The sequence below is a fragment of the Hypanus sabinus genome, chromosome 13, assembly GCF_030144855.1.
Source record: "Hypanus sabinus isolate sHypSab1 chromosome 13, sHypSab1.hap1, whole genome shotgun sequence".
NCBI lineage: Eukaryota > Metazoa > Chordata > Chondrichthyes > Myliobatiformes > Dasyatidae > Hypanus > Hypanus sabinus.
In genome coordinates, this window is record NC_082718.1 from 38,510,923 (window position 1) to 38,527,295 (window position 16,373).

At 40.1% G+C, this 16,373-nt stretch overlaps 1 protein-coding gene across 5 annotated transcripts in view; it reads right to left on the bottom strand.

Moving 5' to 3' along the window:
• tafa5a (TAFA chemokine like family member 5a) overlaps positions 1-16,373 on the bottom strand; it is a 773,862-nt gene that overhangs the window by 372,998 nt on the left and 384,491 nt on the right. For all 5 annotated transcript variants that reach the window (XM_059987460.1, XM_059987458.1, XM_059987456.1 and 2 more), the window contains exon 2: positions 386-535. In XM_059987460.1, the coding sequence (XP_059843443.1) occupies positions 386-535 (150 nt within the window). The remainder of the gene's footprint in view (positions 1-385; positions 536-16,373) is intronic.

Sequence of the window (16,373 nt, forward strand, 5' to 3'; positions counted from 1 at the left end):
AGCAAGAACATATTACTAAAGAGATAGAACCATTCCAAACACACACATAACTTACAGAAATCAGTAAGTGAAAAACACCAGAAATATGCTGAATTAAAAGAGGAAATTGAAAGACTATGGAACATGAAAAGAGTATATGTAATCCCAATTGTAAGATCTACACTGGTATCACTGCACAATAGCATTAACCAATGAGGCCTACACAGCAATACTTATGTAAGTCCCCAGAAAGTCACTCTACTAAACACCACTTCAAGAGTCCAAAAGTTCCAAGCAATTGAGAAATGAGTGTGGCTTGGCTCTGCCCATACCTCAGGTTTTACTAACTTGAGCTGAGGTAAAAAAAAACAATAATATTAATAATATATAAGCTTCAATTGCTTACCATCCACACAGGCTGGTTTTGCTCTTGTTGTGCCGGCAATCTGCCCCTTTTTACATGCACACCTAGCAGTTTGTCTGGCTATAGTCCTTCGTGGTTGACTGCTATCTTTGTCCAGGGTGACTATCTCACAAGTGCCTGCAGCAAGTTGACCTGCGAGGGAAAAAAAAATACACACACCTGGTATTATTGTGTGCATAGCAACAGAACAACAAGCAACAGAATCACATACTCTGAACACTATTAAATTGGTTAGATAAATACATAGGCAAAACAAAGCTTGAAAATTATTTAAATAATCTGCACATAGATAAAACATAGAGGTAAGCAATCACAGAAAGAAGTGACTTCTTAGCCTTTCAAGCTTGCTCAACCATGCAATAAGTTGTCAGCTAATTGTCTTCCTCAATACAAAATACTAATTACAAAACAATACTAACGGAGTGGCACAGTAACCTAGCGGTTAGAACAACACTTTACAGTACCAACGACCTGAACTCAATTCCCACCGCTGCCTGTAAGGAGGTGGTATGCTCTCCCTGTGACCAGATGGATTTCCTCCAGGTGCTCCAGTTTCCTCCCAATGTCCAAAGAACTGCTGGTTGATAGGCTAATTGCTCATTGTAAATTATCCTGTGCTTTGGCTAGGATTAAATCAGAGGATTTCTGGGTGATATGGCTCAAAAGGCCAATTCCACACTGTCTCAAATAAATTAAATAAGTAATTCAATACTGTATTCCCATGTTCTCTCCTTTTTTTCATGGTGCTATTTGTGTCTAGATAGTCCATCAAAACCATATTTAGTTAAAAGGTATCTATACACTCTTTAGTAGCTAATTCTACTCCTCAAGGATTCTCAACCTTTTTTATGCCATAGACCCTTATCATTAACCGAGGGGACCATGGATCCTAGTATGGGACCCCCCCAGGCCAATAAAGCAAAGAACACAAAAGAGATCCATTGATCTATTGTTTTCCTGCTGTCTATCAGGTAAATTTCTACACTATTCACAGTAAACAGCATTTAGCCCATTTTTCTGGGCCGTGTATTTTAACTGGCTGTATCACTGTCTGGTATGGGAGTCTACTGCACAGGATCAAAATAAGCTGCAGAGAATTGTAAGCTCAGTCAGCTTCATCATGAGCACTAGCCTTCATAGTATCCAGGACATCTTCAAGGAATGATGCCTCAAAAAGGCGGCATCCATCATTCAGGACCCCCATCACCCAGGTTATTCATTGTTACCATCAGCAAGCACACACTCAATAACTCAGGGACAGTTTCTTCCCCTCTGCCATCTGATCTCCGAATGGACATTGAACCCAGAAACACTACCTCACTAGGTTTTAATTTCTATTTTTACATTATTTATTTAATTCAACTATTTAACATATATACTTACTGAAATCCACTTTTTTCTATTATTATGCAGTGCATTGTACTGCTGCTGCATAACAGCAAGTTTCATTATATAGTGATATTAAACCACATTCTGATTTCAAGTGCATATTTAAATACTTTTCGAAAGTTTAGAGAGTTCCTGCCATGTTCTAGGTTTCAACCACCCACTGGGTGGAAAATTCTTCCACAAATCTCCTCTAAACTCCCCGCCCCCTTACCTCAAACTAACTCTCACTGGCTAAAGCATCTAGGAAAGGAAAAGCTTCATCAAATGATACCCTAACTATGCTCCTCAAATTTGTATACCTCCATCAGTTCAGCCTTTAGCCTCTTGAACTATTCGCACCTTGTCAAAGACCTTATTGAAGTCCATAAAGACTATACCACCCCACTGCTTATATCAATACATTGAATTTTCACAGTGGTAACAAAATTAAATTGGATAGATAGGATCTCCCCTGACCAAAACCAAGCGCCCATTGATTAATCCTTGCCACTGACATTAATCTCACAGTTTTTTAAATTAACCCCCCTAATTATCTTGCTGATCCCTCCTGTCCTTGAATAAAAGGTACTCTGCCTGCTGACCTTCAGTCATCTGGCAGTGTGACAATGGCCAGAGAAGATGTGAACATTTCTGTCAAAGATCGAAGAATTGCTAATGCCTCCAAAAGTAGTCAGTTGATTTCTCGTTTCACTCCCAAATTTCTTTTTGCTTTGTCCCAGATATATCGGCTAGTGGTAACACCTCCCCATGTCCAATGTGTGTTTTATTCATTCGTGACCAACTGTTAGCACAGCAAAGCAGAGCAATGGAGGGATCAAGAGTCCCAGAATCTAGATTACAGGCACAGCAAAGGAAAGGTCAGGTTTTTTGTACTTGGCTTGTGGCACAGCAGAACTATCAGAGATGTATCTTGCCTTATACAATATATTCTCCAATAACCCCATTTTGCATTGCTAATGCAAACTGGGAGGCTGGATGAAGCTATATCTCTACCAGAGACTCATCCAGAAAGCCATGAGGCATAGGATCAGTGGAACCTTGGCTGCTTGGATAAAAATTGGCTTACAGGAAGAAAGCAAAGGGTAGTAGTGGAAGGAAAATATTCTGCCTGGAGGTCGGTGACTAGTGGAGAGCCGCAAGGATCTGTCCTGGGACTCCTGCTCTTTCTACTTTTTATAAATGACCTGGATGAAGAGGCCAAAGGAAGGGTGAGTAAGTTTGCAGATGACACGATGATTGGAGGAGTTGTGGATGGAGCTGTAGGTTGTCAAAGGTTACAAGAGGATATAAACAGGATGCAGAGTTGGGCAGAAAAGTAGCAGATGGAGTTCAATCTGGATAAGTGTGAGGTGACACATTTTGGAAGGACAAATCAGAAGGCTGAGTACAGGGTTAATGGTTGGTTACATAAGAGTGTGGATGAACAGAGGGACCTTGGGGTTCAAATCCATACATCACTCAAGCCGCTGCACAGATTGATAGGGAAGTTAAGAAAGCCTATTGGATGGTAGGCTTCATTAACAGGGGGATGAGTTCAAGAGTAGAGAGGTCATGTTGTAACCCTACAAATCTCTGGTGAGACCACGCTTAGAATATTGTGTTTAGTTCTGGTCACCTCATTATAGGAAGGATGTGGAAGCTACGGAGAGGGTGCAGAGGAGATTTACCAGGATGTTGCCTGGTTTGGAGAAGAAGTCATATGAGGCAAGGACTTTTCTCTTTGGAGCATAGAAGGATAAGACGGAACTTGACAGAGGTCTACAAGATTATGAGATAGGGTGGGTAGCCAGCACCTGTTTCCCTGGGTACAAATAACAATCATCAGAGGGCACATGTACAAAGTTAAGGGAGGGAAGTTTAGGGGAGACATCAGGGGTAAGTTTTTTACACAGAAGGTTGTGGCTGCATGGAATGACTTGCCATAGATGGTGGTGGAGGCTAAAACATTAGGAGTATTTAAAAGCCTCTTGGACAGGCACGTGGAAGAAAGAAAAATAGAGGGTTATAGGGTAGTGTGAGTTTAGTACTTTTTTTTACAGAATATATGGGTCAGCACAACATCGAGGGCTGAAGGGTCTGTACTGTGCTGTAGTATTCTAGTGTTCAAAGATGGTGTAGAGATTAGGCCTAAGCTGTGTTTTACGTCCTGTGGTCTATGGTCTCTAGCCTAGGCTTTACGTTCTGTGGTCTATGGCCTCTAGCCTAAGCTTCACGTCCTGTGGTCTATGGTCTCTAGCCTAAGCTTTACGTCCTGTGGTCTATGGTCTCTAGCCTAAGCTTTACGTTCTGTGGTCTATGGTCTCTAGCCTAAGCTTTACGTCCTGTGGTCTATGGTCTCTAGCCTAAGCTTTACGTCCTGTGGTCTATGGTCTCTAGCCTAAGCTTTACGTTCTGTGGTCTATGATCTCTAGCCTAAGCTTTACGTCCTGTGGTCTATGGTCTCTAGCCTAAGCTTTACGTTCTGTGGTCTATGATCTCTAGCCTAAGCTTTACGTTCTGTGGTCTATGGTCTCTAGCCTAAGCTTTACGTCCTGTGGTCTATGGTCTCTAGCCTAAGCTTTACGTCCTGTGGTCTATGGTCTCTAGCCTAAGCTTTACGTTCTGTGGTCTATGGTCTCTAGCCTAAGCTTTACGTTCTGTGGTCTATGATCTCTAGCCTAAGCTTTACGTTCTGTGGTCTATGGTCTCTAGCCTAAGCTTTATGTTCTGTGGTCTATGGTCTCTAGCCTAAGCACTACTAGCCTGCAGGTCACACTTTGGCAATGTGTAGCACCTGCTAAGCCCATTGATCAGGGTCACGTGAAGCCATGGGAGAAGGTGGTGAATGCCCGTATGAGCAGCTGGTGCACATCACAGGTCCTGACTATGTGATTTCTGATGCCAGGCAATCTCTGAAGAGTATTGATGATGGCTGAGGACACCCATCTTGTAACGACACTCAGGAGAAGGCAATGGCAAACCACTTCTATAGAAAAATTTGCCAATAACAATCATGGTCATGGACAGGCCATGATCACCCACGTCATACTACATGGCACATAATGAGTGAATGAAATTGCCATTAGCACTCTCATTTCTTGAAATGAATCCTGTGCACTAGCAAGTTATTTCATAATGTCGTTCTTTCATTCTTTTTATAGATTGTTCAGTTCCACTTGCAGCCCACCTATCTACATGAATTATTCCACTGTTATAACACATGGTTATTAGAGTTACTGTCATTTTGCTGTCAGTTTGAACCAGTCAGGCTATTGTCCTCTGACTTCTCTCATTAACAAGCCATTTTTTTGCCCACAGAGCTGCCACTCACTGAATGCTTTTGTTTTTTTTTCACTCCGTTCTATGTATTTAGAGACTGTATGAAAATGCCAGGAGATCGGCAGTTTCTGAGATACTCAAACCATCCAGCCTGGCACCAATAACCATTCCACGGTCAAAGTCAGCTTGATCACATTTCTTCCCCATTCTGATGTTTGGTCTGAACAACTACTGAATCTTTTGACCATATCTGCATGCTTTTACATATTGTATTGCTGCCACGTGATTGGCTGATTATGTACACTGTATTTGCATTAACAAGTAGTGTACAAGTGTACCTAATACAGTGGCCACTGAGTGCATATTAAAACCCCAATAATTCCCCATCTTTGAAATATCAGTGAATCAGGACAGGCAGATCTTTCAGATTATTAAATGTTTTTTTATTAATAGCCTTAACGAGCTTCTAATTAACTTCCTTTTTAAAAAGATGTTCAGCTGTATTATTGCAAAAAGTTTTCCAGTGTATCAGCTAAGGATAAAGGGAGCAAAATGGGAAGTGGAGGGGGAACTGGGGAGCTCGTGATGGAAGAGAGAGTGGGAATGGGGAACCGATGAGTTTAAAAGGAGAACCTGGTGAATCAACTGCTGAATTATTGAGATTTCTGACCAATTAGAGGATTATCGAAGTTTTACTGTACTTGGATACTGTTGAGTTTTCATTTAGATTCAGCTGTGTAACATCATGTAGTCTTACATTATAATTCATATCTTGGAATGAATTATTTGCTCTTATATTCCATCTCTTCACTGATAACCACAAATAACCTGAGTCTTCTTACATGGTTTCTATCAGTATATGAGACTGACCTTTGCCCTATTGCTTTCACTAAATGTATAGTATCCTACATCCCCATGTTGAATTCCTTGTCATTCTTCCTGTCTGCCCAGTGTATTGAAATTTTCCTAAAATATGCAGCTTTCTTTCTCCATTTTGCTCAAACAGTTTTGATATTGTTCAGTCAGGGCCATGGCAAGATCATGTATATGTCCAAGTAACAACTGCTTCTCCCTCTTATTAATGTGGCACCCTGTGGCAGACAGCCCAAAGTGTCCTGGGTGGAACTGCAGGCCAGCAATTACAAGGGATGTGCTCTCCCACACTCAACCTGAGAATTCAGGGCAGGAAGAAGGAGCACAAATCTGACTAAACAGCCAGCAGCATTGTGACCCCCAATAAAACTTAATTAAAAAGGTTTTAATCTACTTAGTCACAAACTAAAGAAAATCTGCAGAAGGATCTCAGCCCAAAACGTCAAATATACTCTTTTCCATAGATGTTGCTTGACTTGCTGAGTTCCTGCAGCATCTTGTGTGTGTTGCTTAAACTTCCTAGTTCTGCTTTTGGCTTAACCTACAGTTTATGATGGATCTCATCAACGTAGAGGAGGAAGTCCCCAGCAGATTCACGAGTGAAGTGTTGCCTCACCTGCAAGGACCGCTTGAGGCCTTATGGAGGTGAGGGAGGAGGTGAATGGGCAGTTGTAGCTCTTTGGCGGTTTGCAGGGAAAAGTGCCAGGAGGGAGATTAGTGGGAGATTTAGTCTGAATTGCAGATCAGTTTTTGGCAAACTTGCAACCCTCTTTAAAAAAAAGGCATGGATTTTGAGGTCAGCAGCCATGCAAAGTTTCATGATTATGAGGAAATCTTCCCACAAAAATCTAGAAAACTGATATGAGTGTTCGCTCTTTCAAGGTTAGATGATGTTAGTATTCTTCTTGCTCTGGTTGTCCACCAGTGCTCCTGTCATCCAGCACAATGCATAATTAACAACCACAATAAAAGTTCTCACAGACAGCAAAGCTGAAACAGAAGAGCTCCATAATGGAGACTCCAATCTTTAAAGTTGAAGCTGAAGTATTATAGAGTCCGTCCACAACACTTGAGTAGCTTCAGTGCCATGAACAAACTCTTGCAAAATTTCAGTTTCTTCTTTAAATCCATTTGCAACTCTTCCAAAAGTATAGACATTTGAAATATTAACCCAAGGGAACAATAATGCATACTTAATATAATTGGGGCCAGCCTGAAAGATTATTATGCAATAATTACTGTTTAATAAGCTATTAAACTATAAAACAAAGTGCTAGGTTTTCAAGGACTTTACTTTCAAAATAGGTAGGAATGGTCTGGGAATACCATAGCTCTGTAAGTTTTGTGAACTGAGCTTAAGATTATAATAGGGCAGCTAGTAGGGAGTAAATTAGCAATAACACTTCTTTAACTAAGACTTTGACTAAGCCAGAAGTTGCTGCTGTTTTCCTTTATTGCAAAGAGCCCAGAGTATCATTATTATTCTCACTCCAAATTGTGGCCTGAATTAATTCATTAAAATTTTTTGAGTCACTTTAACATTTCATAAAATCTGGAACATTCACACTAACCCATTAATTAAGTGATTAACTCAAGTGTATGAAGTGCAACTAGGCAGAAAGTAGACTGAAAATTTAACTTGCCCATTATAATTTATTTACGGATTGAATTCAACACTAGGAAAGGAAAAATACTCATTTTCACTTAAACAAAAAAGCATTAGCCTCTAATTACAAAATCTGCAGGATTCCACATAGAATGTGACACAAAGGTTGTAGCATCTTTAGGGAGAAAAGTGATGGTATCATTTTAAATGCAATATATCAACATCACTGCATGGAACTGCTGGAGCTACTGCCCAGCTCTCTGCAGGCACTATGTTATCATTACTATTATTACTTGTACTGCACATCCAAGTGCAGTCAGAAAGCTCAAACTGAATATTTTACAAATTTAGCAAATTGAGATATAAAGATCATCATCAACGTCATTATGTGCTGTGTTGTGCTGTAGGCAATCATGGATTTTGATCATGATTGTTCTTGGCAAATGTTTTTGAAGAAGTGGTTTGCCATTGCCTTCATCTGGGTGGTGTCTTTACAAGATGGGTCACCCCAGCCATTATCAAAACCTTTCAGAGATCGTATGCCTGACATCAGTGGTCGCATAACCAGGACTTGAGATATGCACAAGCTGCTCATACAACCAGCCACCACCGGGTCCCATGGGTTCACGTGACCCTGATCAAGCGGTAGGGGAGGTGGGGGGGGGGCTAAGAAGGTGCTACACCTTGCCCAAGGATGACCTGCAGTTTAGTGGAGGGATGGAGCGTCTTACACCTCCTTTGGTAGAGATGTAACTCCACACCACCGCGCAAGAGACATCATGAATTAACACCATATCACCTTTCTCAGGGACACTCAGAACTACAATATAACCTTCTGATATGCAGTCATTGCTGAGTATCCAAGCAGGAGAATCGCTTTAAATGATCAGTTTGAATTTCTTGTTTCATGCCAAGGGTAGGTAGCGAAAGCAGGCTTCAAGAATAAGGAATGAAATTTTAACAAGATTGTAGGACAACTGCAGGGGAGAGGCACTAATTTAGTTCTATTTGACAGAGCTGCAACTGGTGCAGACAGACAAATTCCTATTCTGCTTTATTCTCTAAATCTATCAAATATTGGCCTGCAATCCGTAAATGAACTATTGAAACAGATATGGTCATTATATTGTCAGTGATACTGTCTGAGCTGAAGAACAGCATCTATGAGACCCCTAGTATGATATTGAAGCGTCAGGCTCAATTACAAATACATGAAATGGCATGAGATTGGAATGAATTCAAAACCTTCTGGCTGCAAAGTGAGTGTGCTACCAATAGTATCTGCAAAAAGGAGAAGGCTTGAAATGCACAAATATCTCCCCGAGGACCAACTTGAAGTGCTTCATCAGAACATTTAAACAAATCCCTTGAGCTGAGTTGGATGGTGATAGGGAAGACGTTTCCTGTCAGATCCTCCACCAACAGCCAAAGAGGCGGCTGGGTCCAGGCCCAAGAGCGTATTGAAGTGACAGAACCCAATGCTTGGGTGACTAAAGCACTGAGCCAGACTGAAAAGGTCAGGAGGCTGGTAACTGAGGCGAGGGGCGGGCCAGCTCAGCTCCCTACATTGCAAAGTTTACTCAGCTCTGCGTTGAACTAGGGACGGAGTCTCTTTATGGACTTCGGTTTTGGACACTGTTTGCTTATTTTTATTGTTTGCATGATTTTTTTTTGGCACATTAGATATTTGATGGCTTTTTTCTTAATTTTTTTTTGTTTTGTGACTGTCTGTTAGGAGACAAACCTCAAAGTTGCATGATATATATATACTTTAATAATAAATGAACTTTGAATACTGTAAATATCTACTCCTGAAATTGTGCATTTCAGAAGATAATCAAGAAAACTTTTTGTCATGATTCATCTCAAACAACTAAGCAGCCAAGGCTTGGTGCTTTGCAAGCTGCTCCCAGGAACAAATATCAACTACACAGGTCGACCATCAACTCAGAGCACCACATCCTCTGGTCTGCCCAAAGCTCACTCGTCTCCACAGCTTCAAAATGATAGTCTTTAAGATCTACAGGGACGTCCACTTAGAATAGAGATGAGGAGGGACTTCTTTTGCGAGAGAGTGGAGAATCTGTGGAATTTGTTGCCACAGGTGGCTTTGGAGGCCAAGTCAATGGGTGTATTTAAGGCTGATGTTGATAGATTCTTGATCAGGCAGAGCATGAAGGGATATGGGGAGAAGGCAGGAGGTTGGGGCTGAGCAGAAAATGGTGAGGCAGACTTGATGGGCCAAATGGCCTAATTCTCCTTTTATATCTTATGGTCTATAAGATCCACACGTGCTGAGGGCGCTGCTGAATTTTAATGAAACCATAAATGCTCAAGTTAAGGCCATCCTGCCATTGCACACTGTGGAACTGGAACCAGTGTAAAATCCCTTTAAAGACAATTTCATGGAGTAAGCTACAGATTGGAAAACCAACATCATGCTGAGGTAACAGGAATGGAATAACACGGCTTACACTGAAAATGGTGAAGATATTCTATTACAGGTTGAGAACCTTATATCAGAAATTCCAAAATCCGAAAACCTGTGAAATCCAACTTTTTTTATGCGCACTGAGATGACACCACAACTGATGCTGGGAAGGTTCCCAGGCAACGTGCAGGTCTCTACGCACCACAGACACAGACAATTCCGATGAGTAATCTCACATATGTAATGAACGGAAGTTAATGAAAAATAGAAAAAAGATGCATAAATCGAACAATGAAGATCTTGAACCTGTACTGTCACTGTTGGTGTGAACATAGATCGCCTACATATGCCGATTATAAAACAAGCAAAGATCTATCACAATGAATTGAAAATATAAGGATTTTGTGAATTTTCTGCAGGCTGGTTGCAGAAATTTAAGAGAAGGAACAGCATTTTCGTTTTAAAGTGTCTGCTGCTCACAAAAATCTAGCACCAGAACAAGCATACAATGCTGATTGGTTTTATTCCTTACATAAAACCTTTTAAAAGCAAAATACCAATAGAGTGTACTGTAACCTTTTTAATAAACACACGTGATCATAGGTGGAGACTGAGAGTCTGTTGTTGTTCAACAGCTGATTCAGGTATTCTCCCAATGCTGCTGTGCTGTTTTTGTCTCCCTGGACGCATTATGTTTTCATTATATTAATGATATGTCATCATTTTTACTGTTAAGTATATATGTGTGAGACCAAGGTGTAATACCAATACAGCTTACCAGTAGCACATAAATTGAGAGTCAGAAATTATGGCAATCTCAAGCTGTCTCATTATATATCGCCATGTTTCTCAACTTAAATACATTTGGGATTAAAGCAAATATGACATTAGGTTTCCTAATCTCCTTTCTGCTAATACTATGTAATATGTGCAGACAAGAACATCTAGATCTCTTTTGTATCATATTCACCTGCAGTCCTTCTTCATTTAGATAATAATTCATCATTAGGTTCCTCTTTTCACAGTGTGTAACATCGTACTTTTGTATATTAGACTTAGTTTGCCAATGTTTTGCCAACTCAGTCTCCCTAACCAGATTCCATTGTACAATCCAAGTATCCTCTTTACAACATGTTCTCCCAAATACTTTCAACTCATAAGGTAACTTTGACCCTCATCACTTTGCCTCTCCTCCAGGACATTAATATAAATCGTAAATAACTGAGGAGCTAGTACTGATCCACGGGGCTCTCCACTTCGCATATCCTTCCCGTCTGAAGAAGACCCAAAGATTCCAGGCCCATTGGGCAGTGTGGTGACCAATACTCATTGTACTGCCCCAGTAACATGAACTCTTCTAACGTGCATCATCAGTAGCCACGTGGTACCTTATCAAATGTCTTTTCTGTCAGAGTGAATATATTTTTGTTAATGTCAACCTTGTTCAAGAAGTGTCAAATGAATCTTGTTTAACAGAGCAAGAATTTTGGAAGTGTTAATTGTGATATATTATATTAACTTTACTGCATTCTTCAAGTACAATAACATTTCTAAGCATAATTTTAATTTAATATCCACAGCAAAGTACTCATGAGAATTTTTGTTCTCATATTGATAACATTCCCCATAGTCATTCTGGCACTAGTTTCAGTTTATAATTAATTTCCAGCAATATCTATGGCAACAATTCTGAGGAAAGTAATCTGTACTAGTTTTCCATGGATGTGATCAATTTCACAAACCTGGTTAGAGTGTTTCTTTCCTTTTGCAGTAGAAAATAGTGAGTGTGTGTGTGTGTGTGTGTGTGTGTGTGTGTGTGTGTGTGTGTGTGTGTGTGTGTGTGAAAACATCCAGCTGTCCTCTCAGGCTGGCTTTCATTGTTGGTGAAGCACAACCAACAGGCTTCTCAAATGCTGTGATCATCCGGGCAGGTGGAGCATATGCCATTGCACTTTTCACTTGTGCCCTGTAGCTGATGGAAAGGCGCGGGATATCAGGAGATGGAATACCCAACCTCTGCCCTGTTTTGTAATCATGATCTTCATGTAGTTGGTCCATTTGAGTCTCTAGTCAATGGCAAACCACAGATCATTAATGATGGGGATCTGGCAATGGCAACGTTGTTGAATGAGTGATAAGATACAATGTTTGTGTGATCATTTAACACATATCATTTCTGTTTCACACGTACACCTGCGTTGCTGCCAGGTGTGCTGTCTGTAGCCTCCATCCAAATATTCTACTCTCTACCTTAAACCAAGATTGATCAGTTTGGTTGGTACTAATGATAGAGTGAGAGATATCATATACTGGACTATGAATTTAGAGATATGAGAGTCCATGTCCCTGCTGTTGCTTGTGATATCAGTGATTCATGGATGCCCAGTTTCTCAGCTGCCAGACCTGTTTTGAATCTATCCTGTTTCGCATGTTTATCTGACATTTGCAAAGACTCCAAGTCACCTGGAACCAACTAAAGAAAAAGTAAATTATTATTTTCGATGGGAACGTTCTAATGACTTGAAAATTCACATGCTCGCACATGTTTAAAACAACAAATTACATTCACTTAATTAAACAAGTGTAAGACAAAGACTGCTTAGTGGCAGCACACGAATTCAGAGTCGGAAATGATGGCGACCAAAACTCCCAAACAAAAAGCAAAATCCAAAACACTTTTAGCCTCAAGCATTTCAGATAAGGGGGTACTTAACCCGTATATACTCCTGTAAGTTCTATCAATAATTGAAAAGTGATTCAAACCAATGAGGCTCATAGAAATTGTAAAAATTCATAAAAATTCAAGCAATGACAGAGTTACTTGGGGTATTGCGCATAGTTTTGGTTATTTTCTTGAAGGAGAATTGTTACTAAACAAGAATGAATGCAGAAAAGATCTACTAGAAAATTGTCTGCAATTGAACAAAAGGATAGGTTTAAGATTGAGGCAAGAGATTTAACAGGGACATTGGGGCAGCTTCTGGCACAGTGATACATATTTGGATCAAGCTGCCATAAATAGTGGCTGAAGTTAATTCAAGGTCAAAGTACATTTAAAATCAAATTATGTATGCGAGGACAACACTGAGATTTGTCTTCCCATTGACAGCCACGAAACAAAGAGAGAAGTAAATCCATGGAACCAGTTCAAAGAAAATCATGAGACCCTCAGCGTGCAATAATAGAAAAAGAAATCACTCTACTGGCAAAAAAGAGCACGTAACACAGAATATGTGTTATGTGTTACCAAACAACCAAATATGTGTTACCAAACAACATATCACTACAACAATCTAGCCATATTCAGTTCAGTTCAAACCAGCACTCTGCTGTTCGTTAACCTGATACATTAGCAACTTTTAAAAGGCATCCTGGTAAGAGAGGAGACACTCAGGGGGACGTGGGATAAGAGTAGGCAGACAGAACTAGCATGCTGGGCAACATGGTTGAACGAGCTGGACCAAAAAGCCTGATTCTATGCTGTATTCCACTATACAGCCCTCCTCACCACTGAACAGATCTAAGTGGAGTAAAGCAACATCCATCATCAAAGACCCCTATCACCCATGTTCTCTTCTCACTGCTGCTATCAGGAATGAGGTTTAGGAACCTAATAACCAACACTAGCAGGCTCAGGAACAGTTATTACCTCTCGACCATCAGGCTTTTGAAACAGTGAGGATAACTCCACTCAGCTAAATACTGAACTGTTCCCACAATCTATAGACTCACTTTCAAGAAATTTTCATCTCATGTTCTCAATATGTATTGCTTATTTATTCTTTTTTTTTGTTTTGTATTTGCACAGTTTGTTGTTGTTTGTACATTGGTCCTTTCTCCATCCGGTTGGGTGCAATCTTTCATTGCTTCTAATCCGTTTCTTGGATTTACTGAGAATTCCCGCAAGAAAACAAACCTCAAGTTTCTATATGGTTACATTTATGAGTACTCTGATAATAAGTTTACTTGGAACTTTGAGATGACTGGTTAATTTGCAAGTAGAGAAGTCCATGGGTACCTATAAACTCATCCTTAAAACATTGACATAACTAGTTAATCTTTTTTCAAGAGTTGTTGCATTGATTCAGGGAAAATGTTGACTCAAAATATCTCATATTAATTAATTGGTTGCATTTAAAATACATCTAAAAGAGTATACAAGATTTACATATTTTGTCTTATTTAAAAATTAAAGTCAGGATAGTTCATCATTCCCTCAGTACCAGAGAAGCCTTAACCTTCAATCTTGGAACAACATGAACATTGAAGCCAAATGTTGAAAACAAACAGTCATTGTGAAATTAAACAGTACAAAGAGACAATATTTTACCCCCACTTTGCACCAAACGTTTCTAAGTGACCTATGACATAGGCCAGATACAACCTCAAAACTCTGCTGCATTACCCTGCCAATCTATCTCAGTAACCTGCTGCTCCAGTGTGCCTTTTCCATTTATTGTATCTCTTGGCCTTTCAGCAAACCGAGTTCCAATTGCAAACCCGAAAAAGTCTGCGGATGCTGGAAATCCTAAGCAACACACCCAAATTGCAGGAGGAACTCAGGAGGTCAGGCAGCATCTCTGGAAATGAACAGTCGATGTTTAGGGCTGAGACCCTTCTTCAGGACTGAGGAGGAAAGGGGGAAGATGCTGGAAGAAGAACACGGGGGAATGGGAACGAGGCTAGCTGGAAGGTAATAGGTGAAACCAGGTGGGTGGGAAAGGTCAAGGGCTGGAGTAAAAGTATTCTGATAGGAGAGGAGAGTGGACCATAGGAAAAAGGGAAGGAGGAGGGGATCTGGGGTAAGTGATAGGCAGGTGAGAAGAAGTAAAAAAATCACAGTGGGGAACAGATGAAGTAGGGGGGAGTTCCAGTGAGTGTAGCTTTTGAGGTCAGTTGATGCTATGGGCTCAGAACAATTGTGGACCAAGTTGTTGGCTTTCCAAAGTCTATTAATTTAAAAGTTATTGCAGGCAGAAGCTTACATCAGGTCTTGAGCCAGAATTCAAACCTAGATCTCAGTGATAGAGATAATAAGATCCTGTACATTTATTATACTGTCTGGCTCATTTTCACATCACATTCATAGGTACACACAACATTTACTGCATTGAAATACAATATACCAATGAAGTGGTAATCTGCTATAATAAAAAGGGCATTGGGTAACTGAAATACCAAGATGACTAACTTTGATTTTGCACCTTTTGTTTTCACAGGTCATTGCACATCAGTTTCTGGGCAATGAAAATTTTCTCAACTACAAGGTCAATGCTGTAATGCTGGCAGACAAAATAGCTAAAAATATGACTGTGAAACCGGTCAAATAACAATGAAATAAAAAATGATTATTAATTTCTGCTAATGCACATTTGCAAAGTGAATGGAGTGGTGGTGGATAGGACATGAACTGCTACTGACTGCTTATAAATATAGTCAGATTTGTATTTATTTATCTGTTGCGATACAGCACGGAATAGGCCCTTCCGTCCCTTTGTGCTGCACAGCCCAGCAATCCCCCAATTTAACCTTAGCCTATCATGGGACAATTTACAATGACCAATTGACCTACTAACTGGTACGTCTTTGAACTGTGGAAGGAAAGGGGAGCACTCAGAGAAAATGTCTGTAGCAAACATTAACTTCAGCAACCAATATTTAGACTGAAACATGGATTATACACTAAACTTAAAATGCAGCCCTGGACAATAGTTTCCTGAAGCTGTGGGCAGCAGTTAATTGAAAAACTGGACTGCTGATTAATATTCATTTTGGGCATTTGGGGTGTGGGTACAAAGAAAGAGGTATGAAATTTATATGTAATTCAAAGGAAGCATTGTAGGTAAATTGTAAATGCAGAATTGTCCTTCAATAGTTAGCATATAAAATGTCATGTAATAGTGGATGGAACAGGCCTCTTCCTCTGAAAGGGTCTCAATATGATGCCTGTTACACATTTTTGTTGAATAATATATTTCTACATCGACTGACTTCAGTGTCTTTCCAGAAGCGTTGTTCATGTTACAAAAATGAGCTCTGAGTATGAATTTGACAAATGGAGTACACCTGGGCAGGATTTTCCAACCTTTCTCATACCATGGACCAATACCATTAAACAAGGTGGCCGTGGACCCTAGGTTGGGAACCTCTAGTCTGAGGAAAAGTTTCAAAAGTCACCCATTTTGGCAGAAATAATGCAAAATCAAGAGTAATTATAATTTAGCACAAATATTAGTGTTCAGAAGTATCTACAGGCCCTGATGTGCTCCAATCACAGAGAGTTAGCATGCAGGAACAACAAGGAAACAGAACCTTGGTTTTATTGCAAAAGGATTTAAGCAAAGAGTAAAGGTACCTTATACAAGTATATAGTGCCCTGGTGAGAGTGCAATGGGAATATTTTATGTATGGTC